At 33.6% G+C, this 16,327-nt stretch overlaps 1 protein-coding gene across 1 annotated transcript in view; it reads left to right on the top strand.

Annotated features, from left to right (window-relative positions):
• Nucleotides 1–16,327, top strand: part of CD109 (CD109 molecule) — a 152,076-nt gene that overhangs the window by 52,590 nt on the left and 83,159 nt on the right. Inside the window, exon 6 of the mRNA XM_031964622.1 lies at nt 15,522–15,561. Coding sequence (XP_031820482.1) covers nt 15,522–15,561 — 40 coding nt within the window. The remainder of the gene's footprint in view (nt 1–15,521; nt 15,562–16,327) is intronic.

Here is a 16,327-nt window from a genome sequence, read left to right as displayed (position 1 = left end):
GATCACCTGATTCTGCTCATTTCATTTAATATCAGTTCATGTAAGTCTCTCCAGACCTCTGTGAAATCATCCTGCTGATCGCTTCTTACAGAACAATAATATTCCATAACATTCATATACCACAATTTATTCAGCCATTCTCCAATTGATGGGCATCCATTCAGTTTCCAGTTTCTAGTTATTGCAAAAAGGGCTGCCACAAATATTTTTGCACATGTGAGTCCCTCTCCCTCCTTTAAGATCTCTCTGGGATATAAGCCCAGTAGAAATACTGCTGGGTCAGAGGGTATGCACATTTTGATAACTTTTTGAGCATAGTTCCAAATTGCCCTCTAGAATGGTTGGATTCGTTCACAACTCCACCAATAATGTATCAGTGTCCCAGTTTTCCCATATCCCCTCCAACATTCATCATTAATTATCTTTTCCTGTCATCTTAGCCAATCTGACAGGTGTGTAGTGGTATTTCAGCGGTGTCTTAATTTGCATTTCTTTGATCAATAGTGATTTGGAGCACCTTTTCATATGACTAGAAATAGTTTAAATTTCTTCATCTGAAAATTGTCTGTTCATATCCTTTGACCATTTATCAATTGGAGTATGGCTTAAATTCTTATAAATTTGAGTCAATTCTCTATATATTTTAGAAATAAGGCCTTTATCAGAACCTTTGAATGTAAAAATGTTTTCCCAGTTTATTGCTTCCCTTCTAATCTTGTCTGCATTAGTTTTGTTCCTTTAGCAATATTTTCTAGAATTTTACCAGTTAAGCTAAATGGCTTGCAATTTAAATATTCCTTCTGAGTCTTTCTGAGACTATTCTGTTCCTTTTAGAAAAAATTGAGATAACATTTGTCTATCCAGTCCTTTAGTCCTACTTTTATTCTCCACAGTTTTTCAAAGATTATTATCGACAGTGCTCACTAATTATATCTGATAGTTCTTTCATTTCTCTGGGAGATAGGTTATCTGGTTTTTGTGACTTAAATTTTTTCAGTCAATTGCATACTTTTTTTTTAGGTTTCAATCTGTTAATCATTTTGTTTAAGCCTTTCTTGGCAAAAGATCATTTTCCTTGTTAGGGAAAAGAGAGATAAAATAAAACCTGTACAGCTTATTTCCTCTTATCTTATTCCCTTATCTTTGGTCTCTCTGCAACAAGTTTCTCCCCACCCAAATCCTCTCCTATTCAGCTTCCAAAATGATTCTCCTAAATGTGTAGACCGTTAATCCCTCCCCTGATTCAGTTAATTCCAATGACTTCATATAACCTACAGGATTAAAAATAAAATACTCATTTTGATATTCAGAACCCTTCATAAACTTGCCCTTTCCTTTAAAAAAAAAAAGTCTTTTAAGCCAACATCTTTAACAGGTCTCAGTTTGACTGAGGCAACACCCAATCAATTATTTATTTAATATTTTGTTTTTCCATAGTGACATGTAAAAACAATTTTTAATATTATTTAAAAAACTTTGAGTTCCAGCTTTTCTTCCTTCCTCCCTCTCTCCTTGTCCTCATTGAGAAGACAAGTAATTCGATATAGGTTATATATATGTAGTCACGCAAAATACTTCCATAAGTAATATTGTAGAAAAAAAATAGACCTCATCCCCCAAAAACCCTCAAAAAAATGAAAAAATATGCTTCTGTATTCAGACACTGTCAGTTCTTTATCTTTCTTGGTGTCATAAAGTGCCATTTCAATTCATCACGAGCCAACATGTTATGGAGACTGTGTATTTAAAAAAAAGACCACAACCTAACATTATAACTTAGAATTTTAAGCTAATTATTGGGAAAGTACTTGTAACCTGGCAGGATTTGTGACAAATCATTAAGAAATATGTGAGAAAACCATAGAGTGGATTGAGCCAGAATAATAATATCCACAATATAATAAGATGATGTTGGTTTAATAATTAGCTGTGTCCCCTTTAAGCACTAACTAGTGTTAGCATAGGGTTAAACATTCTTTGTAAGTGTATGATAATTTTTGTCAGCTGGTCTGGCCTTAAATTTTAAAGTAGTGGTTATGATTCTAACTATTATAATAGTGTTTGCCTTGACTGTTGCTGATATTTCAGGAGCTAGATTGAAGAATGAATGAAAAAATGTTTAGTATTTTCTATGCATCAAACTCAATAAAAATGCAAAATGTTAATACAAAATTAAAGAGTTCCTTTCCTAATGGAGTTCATATTTAAAATTTTTTTCCCAAATACATAACAAGAAATTACCAGATCAAGAAGGTATATATATCAGTAGAAGAAATTATATTCATGAAGTCCATTTTTCTTTTCTTCCTTGTAAACTGTTTTTTGGTTCTCTGCTATGCACATTATTAACTTTATTCCTTTTCCTCCCTTTTCATCTCCCCCTATGCTGAAGCAAGCCACAGTTAAGAAAAGATACATTTATGTATACATATATAGATATATACATACATACACTCCCACAGACCCCCACAAACTCCACATATACATACATGTCTTTCCTATGCCTGCTGCCTCTTTAATAAAATTTTGTTCCCTATCTTGCCTTTTATTACTTAACCTCCCCCACCCAAGGATCCCTCCCTTGTCTCATTCCCTTACTCTTTACTTTCCCATCTGCTCATCCGTCCCCCTTTATTTCTTTATAGATTTTGAAGGGTGCTATATCTTTCATGGTATATATGTAGTGTTGCCTATTGATGGAACTTACATTGTAATAGTAGAAAAAAAATAAATATAGTTGAGTGGTAGCCAGAAAAGAGTATTTTGGCTTGGTAAGTTCTTTGAAAAGGATCTATTCAAGAGAAAAACAAGGGAGAAGGAGGGAAAAGTCTTATGCACACACCATCATTTTTCTTTCTGTTTCTTTTACCTTTCTTTTTTTCATGGACAGATAGCTTAAGAGTTAGTGTGAGTTTAGCCCATGTGATTAGATTGTTTGGAGGAGGGAAGTGAAGGGTAGAGGGTCAAGCCTGGAGTCAGTAATACTATGTACAGTATAATAGAGTGGTATTGGTCAAATAATTAGCTGTGTCCCCTTTAAACATTATTAGTGTTAACATGGGGTTAAACATTTTTTGTAAATGCAAATTCTAATATGGTCTCAGATGCTTGCTAGTTGTGTGACTCTGGGTAAATCACTTAACATTATTTACTTCAGTTTCCTCATCTGTAAAAGGAAGAAGGAAATAGCAAACCACTAGTATCTTTAACAAGAAAATTGAAAATGGGGTCATAAGGAGTCAGTCATGCCTAAAACAAGACTGAATAATAACAATAATAATAATGATTCATTAATAGCATACTGAAAAGGAAAATACAAACTCTTCCCTCCAGAGAATAGGCTGAGGTTATAGTCAATAGTCAAGATTGGCCAAGATTATTTAATATTTAGTTGTACAAAATTCATCTTTATCATGATTTTAAAATTGTATTTTACCAAAATTTAGTAGTGCAGCTATGACTTAAGTTGCAGTTTTCCTTTAGTGTCATTGCTTTGATATTCTAAGAAAAAACCCATCCATCTATGTAAATACAAAGTACTAATGTTAATAGATCATTAATTTGTTGACTATCTAATATCTGCCCAGTAGGATCATAAACTTAGAGTTGGAAGAGACCTTAAAGGTTATTTCATTTTATAAATGAGAAAGTTTTTGACCCAGAAAAGTAAAGCAAGTAACCCAAAATTACATGACAAAAAGTGGCAGAATTGAATTTGAATTCAGGACGAAGACCTATGACTTTGAATTCAGTACTTTACCACTCTAGGCATTATGAGGGAGTCAAAAGAAGTATGGGAAGTGTCCTTTATTTAGGAGTTTTCAATCTTATTATTTCTTTGGTGAAATTCTCAAGAGAATAAGATAAAAACTTAGCTTTTGGTAAATTCCTTCCCTCATATTCTTGGGAATTTTTTTGTCCTTTTTGCTATTAAATAGCAGAAGTTCAGAACATATACTTTTCAAAAGCGTGTATGTGTGTCTATATATGTCTCTGTGAATTTTAAGATTACCTCTTTATCCAACCTACGCTGAAAATGTAGCAGCTGCTTACAGATTCCATCCCACTGCTGATGATCCTGGAACATTTTATTTGCTCTTTTTAGGTTGATTCATTCTTCTTAGACTCCCTGATTCTGTCCTGTCTGTATTGTCTAGGACCAGATATGTGCATTTAGAGAATGAACGAATGAAAAAGCAAATGCCAGGAGTTTTTTTTTATTTTTTATTTTTTAAATTAAGGGATATTTCTTCTTATCAAAATTTCAGTAGTTATGGTTAGTGTGGCTTAGAGACCTTTCCACAGTTTTCATAATTTTATTTTAAATTTCTCATTTCATTATCTTTTCTCCATTCCCATGGGGACGGGGAGCAAGAGGAAAAAAGGGAAGGGAAAAAAGGAGAGAAGATGAGAGAGACACAAAGAGAGGAAGAAAATTGGAAAGAGAGAGAGACACACACACAGAGACAGATAGACAGGTGCGCACACACACACACACACACACACACGGAGACAGAGAGAATGAATATATTCATAGAAAAGATAGGACCTGAAGAATGGATTAGATTGTCCATTTACTACTGCGACTTTAAAAAAAGTCTGGAACCAGGATTTTAAGTGTAGAGAACTCTTTCTACAAAAAAGAAACCAAAAGCTTTTCATTCATTAAGATTTGATAATACTTCTGGAATTTATAGTGTTAGAGAGTCTCCTGGAGCAATGAAGAGTTAAGTAAATTTTTCATTGTCACATAGTATGTATGTATCAGAGACAGGATTTCAACCCAGGTTTTCCTGACTTCAGAGTGCCTATCATCTATGTCACACTCCTTTTCCTTGCATGCATTTGATCTGCTAAGTATGACTTGATTGTTTGGCAGAAGAGAAATAGTATGATATTTTGATGGTCCTTACTATTAAAATATGTATATATGAATATAAAATGTCTTTCTATATATGATACACATACATTCTTCTACACATACATATATATTTACTCATACTATAAAATACATGTTTTGGGCATTTCTTCTGCCTCTTCTTTTTTATGAAGCTCTTCTATATTTTCTAACACAATCCTTTTGGATATTATTATTGTTATAGAGAATGTTAGGTTTATCTGAAGGAAACACATAAAAATAAACCCTATTTGAAAGAGGAAATTTTTGTGCATGCATGTTTCAATGGCCCTCTAGGGGTCAGTGTAATCAAAGAAATAGCAGACTAGCACTTGAAATGAAACCAGTTATTTTAATTGAAATTACACAGTTTCTCTCTTCTCTCTCTCTCTCTCTCTCTCTCTCTCTCTCTCTCTCTCTCTCTCTCTCTCTCCTCTTTCTCTCTCTTTCTCTCTCTCAGGTTATCTAAGATGGGAGACCCCTTTAGTCACTGCTTTTTAAAAAATATTTTTAAAAATTATGTTATATATTTATATTTTAAAAAGTGATAAATTTTCACTTTTTTTCATGCATTTTTTTCAAAACTGTTCTACATTGTAATTCCTTCTGAAATTCCTTCTGTTGTCTTTTGTGCATTTTAAAAAGTTCTAGTGATTATCTTTTTTTTTTGGGAAGCATCAGTATTACTAGCCTTTCACTTTTCCACACCAATTAAAGAAAGAGGGAAAAAAAAAAAAACCTTATAAAAATAAACATAGTCAAACAAATAGCCACATAGTGACCATATAAAAAAAGTGTGAATTTTTTCCCTCCCTCCTTTGCCCTTTTAGTCTATCATATCTTCAGCAGAAGAAAGAAATATTTCCTCAAAAATCCAAAGGAGATGAGGTTGCTCATTACTTTGCTTAGAGTTCTTAAGTCTTTCAAAAATGTTCTAGATATACTTCATTGAGCATCGGTTAATTCTTCTTGGGATTTTTGATATTATCTGTTTCATCATTTCTTTTCATGTTTATTTTGTAGTATTTACAGTCAGATTTCCTAATCTTCTAGGAATTCTCCTGTAACTTTTGAAAGTTCCCCACTTCTAGTCTTTTCATCTGGCATGCTACAAAATTCTCTTCAATTAAAGTCCTTTAACCCCTTATAGGATTTTACTCCATTTTTTTCAGGCTAAAATTATTTTTTGTAGCACAATAATATTTTTTTGATTTTTGATATATTGTATTCCAAGATGTTCCCCTATTTATAGAAGAAGCTTCCAAGAATGTGATATGATAGTGGCTCCCTGGTACTTGAGCTTCTCCCTTCCTCTCCCCCCAACAAATGCACATATAGTGGACAAGGAAGCTAAATTTTGATTATGACATTTTGGGGATTTTTCTTTTTTTTGAATTTCTTTCATGAGATGATCAGTTGATCTTTATATTTTCACTTTGTTATCTGGTTTTAACAGAGCTGGGCAATTTTCATTTATGATTTCTTGAAATAAAGTATTTAGTCTTTTTTTAAAGAAAAATCATGATTTTCATGGAATCCAATGATTCATTTATTAATTTCCCTTGACATGTCTCTTTTCTAGGCCACTTGTTTTTGGTAGTAGATGCTTTTCATTTTCTTTTCTTTTCCCAGTCTTCTGATTGTACTCTAATATTTCTTCTTGTTTCACAAAATCAATGATTTTCCTTTGCTTCATTTTAGTTTTTAGAGAATACATGGGTACCACTTTTTGCTTTAAGCTCTTTATTCTTCTTTAGAAAATTTTCTCCAAAACTTTATTTAATTTCAAAAATTTCTTGCTTTAGGTATTCATGTAGTCCTTTGGAAAATAGATATTTTTTTTCCTTTTAGTTTTTGCTTAGAATTATTGTAGAGCTGTTCTCTCCTTTTGCTTTGAATTTTTGAGTACTTTTGGATCTATAATAATACTTTATAATGATTGGTATCTTCTTTGATTTCTTTATTCCTCTGTCTTTAGTTTCTGATTTGAGACTTTGAGCCAAAGCTAGATTCCTTGAATGAGCAGTGTTAATTATCACACTCCAGGTGACCTGGAGATTCTTTTTCTTACTACATAGTTAAGGTATGACAGTGATTCTTTGAGATTCAGAGTGCCAGATATTCAGGACTCTATATAGCATCTCAAGACAGAATGCTGTAGACATCAATGGTCTTTGAATTCTAGTTTGAATGCAGCGATGACATTACTGAAAATCAAAAAGAACCTTAGAGATTGTCTAGTTTAATTCTTTTATCTTACAGATGAAAAATTTGAGACTCTTAGGAGCTTAAATGGCAATCAGGCCTTAGATATTTTTGTTTTCATAAATATGAGTAAAAACATGCACACACACACACACATACACACGCACACACACACACACACAGAATTATAGGTACTGAACTATCATTTGCTTCTTGATACTTGTAAATGTTTCTGAATCACTCTGAATTCTTTTTTCATCAAAAGAATTTCTAGAATTGCCCTGTTTAATTGTTATCCAATTATATTCAGTCTACCCCACCACTGTACCATAGCTTAGTTCTCTGGATATGTAATACAAAATAAGAACTCCTACTGATTAAAGGCATGGTGATTATTCCCATGAATAATCTATTCATTTGTGCCCATGGATAATAATTTACCACCTTTTTTTTTTTTTTTCAGCAGTAGGCCTATGTTAATTTACTCCTTTTACTCTGGCATTATTTGCTCAATAAACTAGTCATGTTATTGAAATACATTTTATCTTGAATTAATTATTATAGAAAGATTTAGTGAAATATGTACCCTGGCTTCTTATCAATTTTGTATTGTTCTAGGCTCCTTTCCTTCACATCTGTTTTTTATGCTACTTTACCTACACAAAATTGTTATTAGGTTTGTTTGGTCGGAATGTTTATTTTTGAATGAACAAATGTTTTGTTGAGGTGATTCTTGGCAAATTCCAAACTCTATAAGGAGCATATGGTGAAAATTGTGAAATGTGATGATAGAATTAACATAAAACAAAGTTCCACTTATAACAAGTAAGAAAACAGTGGCATTCTTTGTAGCATGCAGTTGTAGTTTCCAAAATACTTTGGTCAGGATTCTGCTTAAAAGGAGGCTGCTGTTCTGGAAAAGGTCTCAGGGTCTCATTTTTGTGTTCTATGAGAGTAAAGGGCTTGATGATGTTCATGTGATTTATTTTTTAGGTCATCAGATCCTGTGGTTACAAAGGAAGCAGGAATTGCAGGGATCATGTAATACCTGTGGGGCCTTTTACCAGATCACATTTTTTTGCTTCATTAGATGATAGTTATGGAGGCTGGGATGCAGGTTGGGCTCATGGAATATAGCACTGCTATTCTTAGGATTCTTGAGCTTCCCTATCCATTAGTGATATTTCCAGCTTTTCCTTAAAAAGCTTATTTGTACTTGGTCATTTGCATGTTGTCTTCCCCTTTTGACAGTAAGTTTTTTTTTCCCCCCTGAGACAATTGGTGTTAAGGACTTGCCCAGGATCACACAGCCAGGAAGTATTAAGTGTCTGAGGTCAGATTTGAACTCAGGTCATCCTGACTTCAGGGCAGGTACTCTGTCTACTGTGCCACCTAGCTGCCTCTGACAGTGAGTTTCTTGAGAGCAAAGTCTGTCTTTTACAAACTTTCTTTGGCTTCCTGATTCTTCGCACAGTTTTTATCAATTAGTTGTTATTGTTATTGTTCCTTCATTATTTTAAATAATATTTTATTTCCTCAATTACATCTTAAATAATTTTAAACATTAAAAAAAGTTTTGAGTTTTATATTCTATCTCTCTCTCTTCTCTCAATATGATATAGATTATACATGTGCAGTCATGTAAAACATTTTCATATTAGTCATTTTGCACAAGAAGATTCATATAAAAAAAGCAAAAAAATAGAATGTTTCTGTCTGTATTCAGACAACATCAGTTCTTTCTCTGAATGTAGATAACATTTTTTATCACAAGTCCTTTGGGATTATCTTGGATCATTATATTGCTGAGAATAATTGTCATTCACAGTTAATCATTTTAAAAAGTTGTAGAGTGGCTCCTAGGTCTGCTCATTTCACTTTGCATCAGTTCATGTAAACCTTTACAGGTTTTTCTGAAATCATCCTACTTGTCATTTTTTTATAGCACAATAATATTCCATCAACAATCTTTTACCATAACTTGCTCAGCCATTACCCAATTGATGATCATCCTTAACCACCACAAAAAGAGCTCCTATAAGTATTTTTGCATAAGTAAGTCCCTTTATTTTTGAAAAAAATATATCTTTGAGATATGGACTTAGCAGTAGCATTGCTGGATCAAAGGGTATGCACAATTCTTGTATGCTTCATTCTTGAAGAGTCCCAATGATATCATGAGACTGATGTCTTGACTTGTGAATGAATTGAATTTAAGTGAAGCAGAGCTACACAAAGTCAGTCTCTCCTCCTAAGTCATTGAAATCCAGTGGCAAGGTGCAAGTCAGAACAACTGACAATGACCCAGGATGCAATTAGTCAGTCATCTTGTTCTTTCTAAATTAAAGTCTTTGCCAAGTCTTAATTTGTCTAAGGCATTGTCTATTCAATGACTAAGGGCGAGATAAGAATTGAGACAAAAGATTGCCAAATTTATCATCACAAAGCTACCAATCTGGGAGAGGAAGTCCCTTAGAGTCAGAAAAATAGTAGGTTCTTAATAAATACTTATTAATTGACTGACTATAAGTTTCTTGACTTCAGGGAACTTAGTTTAGGAGGTAATGTGTGCACACAAGAAAAGATAGACAAGAGAAAAAAGTCTACTGAATGGTACAGGCAGATATAGAAGTTTGGAGGAGGGAGTTATCATTGATGGTTTATTTGGTTTAGGGAAGCTTTATTATTCTTATTTGTCAAGGAAAGCTTCCTGAATGTCCTTCTCTTTGAATGATATAATTGAGAGAGACTGGTTAGCAGGAGAAGGGAGGGCATTTCATATATAGGAAGAGAACTCTCAAGAGAAATTCTTTACATAACAGGATCTTGTTTGGAGTAGAGATAAAGAGAGAAAATTCATGCTGACAGGGAGCTTTCCTAGATAAAATTTATTAATGAGGAAGTTGGAAGGAAGTGTGGCAGCCTGTGATGCCTGTTTCATGTTTAACCAAAACATGCTACAGCACATATAAGTGGCTAGTTCTGTCAGAATGACCTTAGTGACTCCTAAGCCCTTTGGTTAAGACAATACCCATCAGTAACTATTTATTAAGCATCCATCATGTGCCAAGCATTGTTTTGAGTGTTGCAGATGTTAATACAAAGAAAAAAAAATAAAGGTAGTCTCTCCTCTTAGGCAGACTATATTCTAATAAGGGAAGACAGCACATAAAAGAGAAGCTGGAAAGGAAGGGGAAAGTGAGGGAAACTGGGAAAGAGAGGAGGTACTTGCTTAGGTGCATGGTGGTGAAGTCCAGAAAATGAGGTATAAAGCTGGTTTAGGTTCTCCCCAAAATGGATGTCCTGGGAAAAATTCACCAATGGGGGAAGAGATCTATAGGGGCCAGAGACATAGTGATAAAGTCCAGAAAACGAGGAGGGATAGGACTGGAATGTCCAAAATGAAGGTTCAATTGACTGGAAGGTCCAAAATGAATAATTCATCAATGGGAGAAAAGGTTTAAGACATGGAGGGTAGAGATAGTTTAGTCATGGTGATAAAATATAGAGAATGAGAAATGGCTGTTTGGTTTTCATATTCAGGAAAATACAGGTTAGTTAGTGTTCTTTCTAGATGTTCCAGTCTAGGGAAGGAATCTTTACATATAATAATCATGAGTAAACTAGATAAGGATATCACAGAAATTGATGAAATTCCTTTTAGAAATTCTGAGAGATTTGTAGGCTTGTAGATTCAGACTCATAAGGGACCATAGGAGTCATCTAGTCTAAACCCTCTCATTTTTCAGAGGAAGAAATTGAGATCCATAGAGGCTGACAAGATCATTCAGTTACTAAGGGGTAGAGCCAGAATTCTATCTCAAGTCCTTTGTCTCCTTGTTGTCTCTATTGAGGTGGGGTTCAAACCCAGATCTCTCCCCTGACTAATCTGAGAGGCTTTTTTAGTTATACTGTGCTGCCTGTCTTGTTCATTTTAGCCATGTACAGGACATTCTTTGTGACAAGTAAGGAGAGATGGAAGTCAACATAACAATATTTATAATAGATATTTCTAAAACCCTTAGAGGATGGCATTTAGACATTGAGTGTCTGAAGACTGTGTCAATGAAGAATAAGCTTTGGCTCATTCTGCCATACTGGAAAACCTTTCAGATCCGAGCAATAGACTGATGTTTTTGTCTATGTGTTTACCCCTCTTTCCTCAATGGGAAGGAACTTGATTTGAGGATAGTATCTTACTTCACACACACACACACACACACACACACACACACACACTCTCTCTCTCTCTCTTTCTCTCTCTCTCTCTCTCTCTCTCTCTCTCTCTCTCTCTTAAAAGGCCCTGAGTAAAAGGGATAGTAAAAAGAAGAGAAAGAATACAACTTGGGTAATATTGTTGACCATTGATTTTTGCATAAGTAGGTTCCTTTACTTTAAAAAAATATATCTTTGAGATTTGGGCTTAGCAGTAGCATTGCTAGATCAAAGGGTATGTGTGAGGGGTTGTTCTGAAAGGGAAGAATATCCCTCTTACTTCCCTATTCTTTTACATGGGGTTCCAAGAACCTGCAGCGTGCACAGTGACTACATGCTGATAAAATCATCTCCTCATTGGGCTAAACCAGATTAAGTAACCAACAGGCTCAAATCTATGGGTAAGTTAGGGGGATGTCTTCCTTTAGCATGTGAACACTTCCTCCAGCAGAATGAACAGATGAGAACCATTTGTTCCAGTGCCCTTGAAGGTGGCAAAAGCATCCTCTGTGGAGTGCTTAGAGCTTGGTCAGACATCAGAGATGTCAAAGATATCTATTGCATCTCAGGCTATTGCCAATCATCTTGACTTTCGTTTTTACACTGGACTTTAATGACTCAGGAAAAGAGAGTGAGGCTGAAGATTGTGTAACTTTGCCTCACTAAAATCCAATTTACAAGCAAGTCATCATATCACACACCAGGAGTTCACTGATTTTCAAAAATGAAGGACAAGATGGCAAATTCAAATTTGGCTTTAGACACTTGACACTTACTAGCTATGTGATTCTGGGCAAGACATTTTCCCTAATTGCCTCAAAAAAAGGACAAAAAGCAACAACAACAACAACAGGACAACAGGTTGGGGTGCACACACAAATACACACAATTTTCTTGGAAGAAAAACTATGCAAGTTGTTGGTACCAAAGACTTTAGTAACTTAATTCATTGGAATTTTTTTATCTTCAGAGTGTCCCAAGACATATTTTTCTTTCTTTAGACAAGGTTTTGATTGTTTAAATAAGGCCACAAAGCCTTTGAAGCCAAAGACTGTCTATATTACCAAGCAGGTTGTCTTCCAGAAGTTTGTAAGTTGTTGTTCTTTGGAACTTTGAACAAATGGTCCAATCTGAAGCAACAGACAGTGGTAGGGTTCCCAGGTTTCTCTGTTTCACCTATTAGAATTGGAAGTCCAACCACCTCATTTTAGAAATGTTAGAATAGAGGGTCAGAGACCTGATGGGCTTATCTAGAGTCACACAAGTCATAAATAGCAGAGATAGGATTAGAATCCAAGTTTTTTTTATTTCAAACTAAGTGATTTTCATTTCACTTATGACTGGTATTAACTAATTTCTGCTCAATGGAATTCACATTGGTTAAATAAATAGCCCCACTTATATAACTGTTTAATTCTATTTTTCATTTAAAAAAACTGTAGAGACAATATTTCAGCCTTCTTCAAGAGATGAAAGGGGTTTCACTGTATTTATATAATCCTCCTCTTAATTTCTCACCCCCTTTGGCTAGGTGGTATATCATGTTCCTGAAGAATTCATTAAAATGAGACATTCCTTCTAGTTGGGTAGCTTCATAATGAAGTTTTTTTTTTCAGGAATACATAAATCAAGTTTTAATAATCCACATTTTTGTGCTCTGGTTGTAGCATCCTTTTTAAAGGAGGAATAGGTCCTAAATAACATGTTTTTTGCTTCTTTACTGGACCTGCTACTTTTATATATTCTCAAATTGCACCAGAGACAAAAGCATAAGTAATTTTTGATGAAAAAATCATTTACTGATTAATATAGATTGGCATGACTTTTATGTTTCCATTTGTGGAACTGCTGGGAAAACTTTGGTGAAATGTGAGTAAAAAACCTGGAGTGAATCTGCTGAGGAAAGTTTTCCCAAGAATGTACTTTCCTCCCCAAAATAGTGACCATATTGGGTAGTGACAGAGGCCCAACACTACTTCTGATTTCTATGTATTACAGTCTAGTAGAGGAGGTGAACCTGAAATAAAATGTGTTTGCTTCGAAAATAAGCTGTCCAAAAGTTTTAAACATTCAGTTTAGCTTCTTTCTTTCTCCAATAGCTGGCAGCTTGAATATACAATAACACAAAACATATTTTGAAACAATTTAAGTTTGTCTGGAAACATTGTTTAATAAAACACAATCCTTACCTTTTTCAAAAATACTAATGACTAGATATTAACATTTTTGAGTCCATTAGCTAGAGCATTTACCTTTTAGTCAAACTTAGAAATGAAAAGTTATTACTAATTTCAGGTTTTTGTTTTTGTGTTGTTTGTCTTTTGTTTTTGGCACTTAGGACTATTCCTTTGCTTAAGAATAAAATGTGATTATTTTCCAACCCTTTCTCGTAATTTTCATGGGCTAAAAAGGATAAATTGATTGTTGACCATGTGAATACCTTGAATAGTATTGGTTTTGAATAAGTTGAGAGTATGACAGCCTCAATGTTCTCTCCTAGAACAAAAAGGCATTATAGATTCCTTAGTGTTGAGGACTGATTCTTGTCTTTCTCTTTCTCAAAATGCTTCACACATAATTATACACACAAATACTCTTGTCTACTCAATACTGTCCTCCTTCCCATCCAAGTACTTGCTAGTTGACATGCAAACTTGGAGAATAGCTCATCTGTCCATAATTTAGAACAATTTCCTTTTGACAATCTGTTTTAGACTTTGATTCCCAGTCATTTCATACTAGTAATGAATTGCTGTGTTTGAAGGGTATGAGCAGAAATCCTTCTTTTTCATATCATCAGTACCATGCTTTATTTCATCCTTTTTTTACCCCATAGACCTTGGAATATAGCAGTGATGTGGAATACATATTTCACAAATATTTTATCAAAGGTACTGTAGAAGAAATTGCTGTATTAAATGAAAAGATGTACTCTAAAAGTGCCTTTTGATCTGATCTTCGCACAGAAAAACAAAGTTATCCAAGCCCCCTTTCCAACATATGAATTTTCTGTAATTGCTGTAATTAGATTGTCTGAGGTAGGCCAAAGAATGGATTAGATGGCCAATTGTGTTTCCCTTTAATTCTGTGATTATTTATTAATCAAATGGGAAAATAGAGCGGTACAGGGAAAGGAATACTGAATCTGGAGCCAGAAGTCTCATCTGTTGTTTAATTATGTCTTATTTTTAGTGATCTCTTTGGCGTTTTCTTAGCAAAGATAAAATGATTTTCCTTTTCCTTTTCCATTTCATTTTACAGATGAAGATCTGAGATAAACAGGATTAAATAAATGGCTTGTTCAGGTCTCACAAGTAGAAAATAATTAAGGTGGGATTTGAATTTAGGAAAATGAATCTTAATGATTTGAAATACAATGCTCTATCCACTGTGCTACTAGTTACACTGTGCCACTGGGACTGGGTTCAAATTCCAACTCTGCATAAAGTTATGTGAAGGATCAATAAATATAGTTTGGAAGATGTTTACTGTTATTAAAATCTACAATAGATGTTGAGAATCACAGAGAATCTGAGTTTGATTCCTAATTCTGCCACATATTTCCCGTGTGACAGGAAAGTTTATTGACCTTACAATGAGGAACTATTTCAAGTATTAGATATATGATCCCATGAACTTAAGTGACAGTTTAGCATGACTGTCAGGTATAAGGATCAGTATAATTTTTCTTATTAGTCATTCTGAAAAGTAATTCAAGGAATTAGGACAATGAGAATATTTCAATATGAGAATTGTGAGTACTTGAATTTAAGATAAATTTATATCCTCAGTTTGTTATTTTTCAATAGCCAGTGAATAAAACAGATATAGCATGGAATTTAATGAATGATATTTCTGAATCTAGAATCTTAGAAGTAAAAAAGATACTGAAAATCTTGGCTAATTTCGCAAATGAGGTAATTGAGTCTCAGAGACTTTAAGTAATTTGCTTAAAAGTCAAACAGCTAATTATTCACACAGGATTTTTTAAAATGCAGGAATATTGGATTTCTTAGGACTCAGGAGTCATATAACTAAATATCCTATTTGCAGTTTTTTTGTTTGATTAAAGAAACATAAAAACTTTAAAAAATAAAATAATTTATCCACTGATAAATGGTTATTTTTTTTCAGTTTTCAGGATGTCATCTTATAGACAAGTAACCGAACTTATTACATTTCTTTTGTGTTTTTTTAAATATAGGGTCAGACCTATTACCAGTCATTCCAAGTTTTAGAATATGGTAAGTGTTGAACAATTTCACTTTAAAAGGAAAAATGTTAATTTCTTCAGAAATAAAGAAAAATATAAGTAATCATGTTATATTGTGCATTATAATCGCATATAGTTTACATAAATGCTGTGTATTATTTTGTTCTGCATTTCACATAAAAATCCAAAGACTTCAGATTTAGGTGGAATGTCTTATTCTGAAACTTAAATATATTTATATATCTCTTTTAATAATATTATCTTAAGAATGTTCACTCAAAATAAGTAAACAATATGGTGTTTATTTATTCAATAATTATTTCTTAAGCCTTGGCCTAAAGGATCTTACTTTAATTGGAGAAAACACCAAAAACACACAAGTAAATATAAAATTTATGACAAAGTAAAAAAATAATTTTTTAAAGGAACATTTCATCTTTCTTTTCTTGCCTTTCTGAGCAATGAAATGTAACAAAGTAGAGGAAGTAAAGTTTAGGGGAAACAATGTTTAGTATTTTAGGTGATCCAGAGACATCTCAAACTTATAATGTTTAAATGTACTCATTATCTTTCCTGTCAAAATCATCTCTTTTGCAAACTTAGCTATTTCTGTGGAAGGCACCAAGAATTCTTCAAGTCCTCTGTTTCTTAACTTTGATGTGATTACTCAGTTTCCTTCATTTTATCTATCCAGTGTGATGCTTATTTTGCCAATTTTAATCTCTACTCTCATTTGCATCATATGCTCCCACGAGTATCTCTCATTTGATTTGTTTTACTTCTCAGGAGCCACTGAG

This window comes from Sarcophilus harrisii, chromosome 4 (assembly GCF_902635505.1).
Source record: "Sarcophilus harrisii chromosome 4, mSarHar1.11, whole genome shotgun sequence".
Lineage (NCBI taxonomy): Eukaryota > Metazoa > Chordata > Mammalia > Dasyuromorphia > Dasyuridae > Sarcophilus > Sarcophilus harrisii.
Note: the sequence above shows the minus strand (reverse complement) of the source record. Positions and strands in the feature narration are given on the sequence as shown.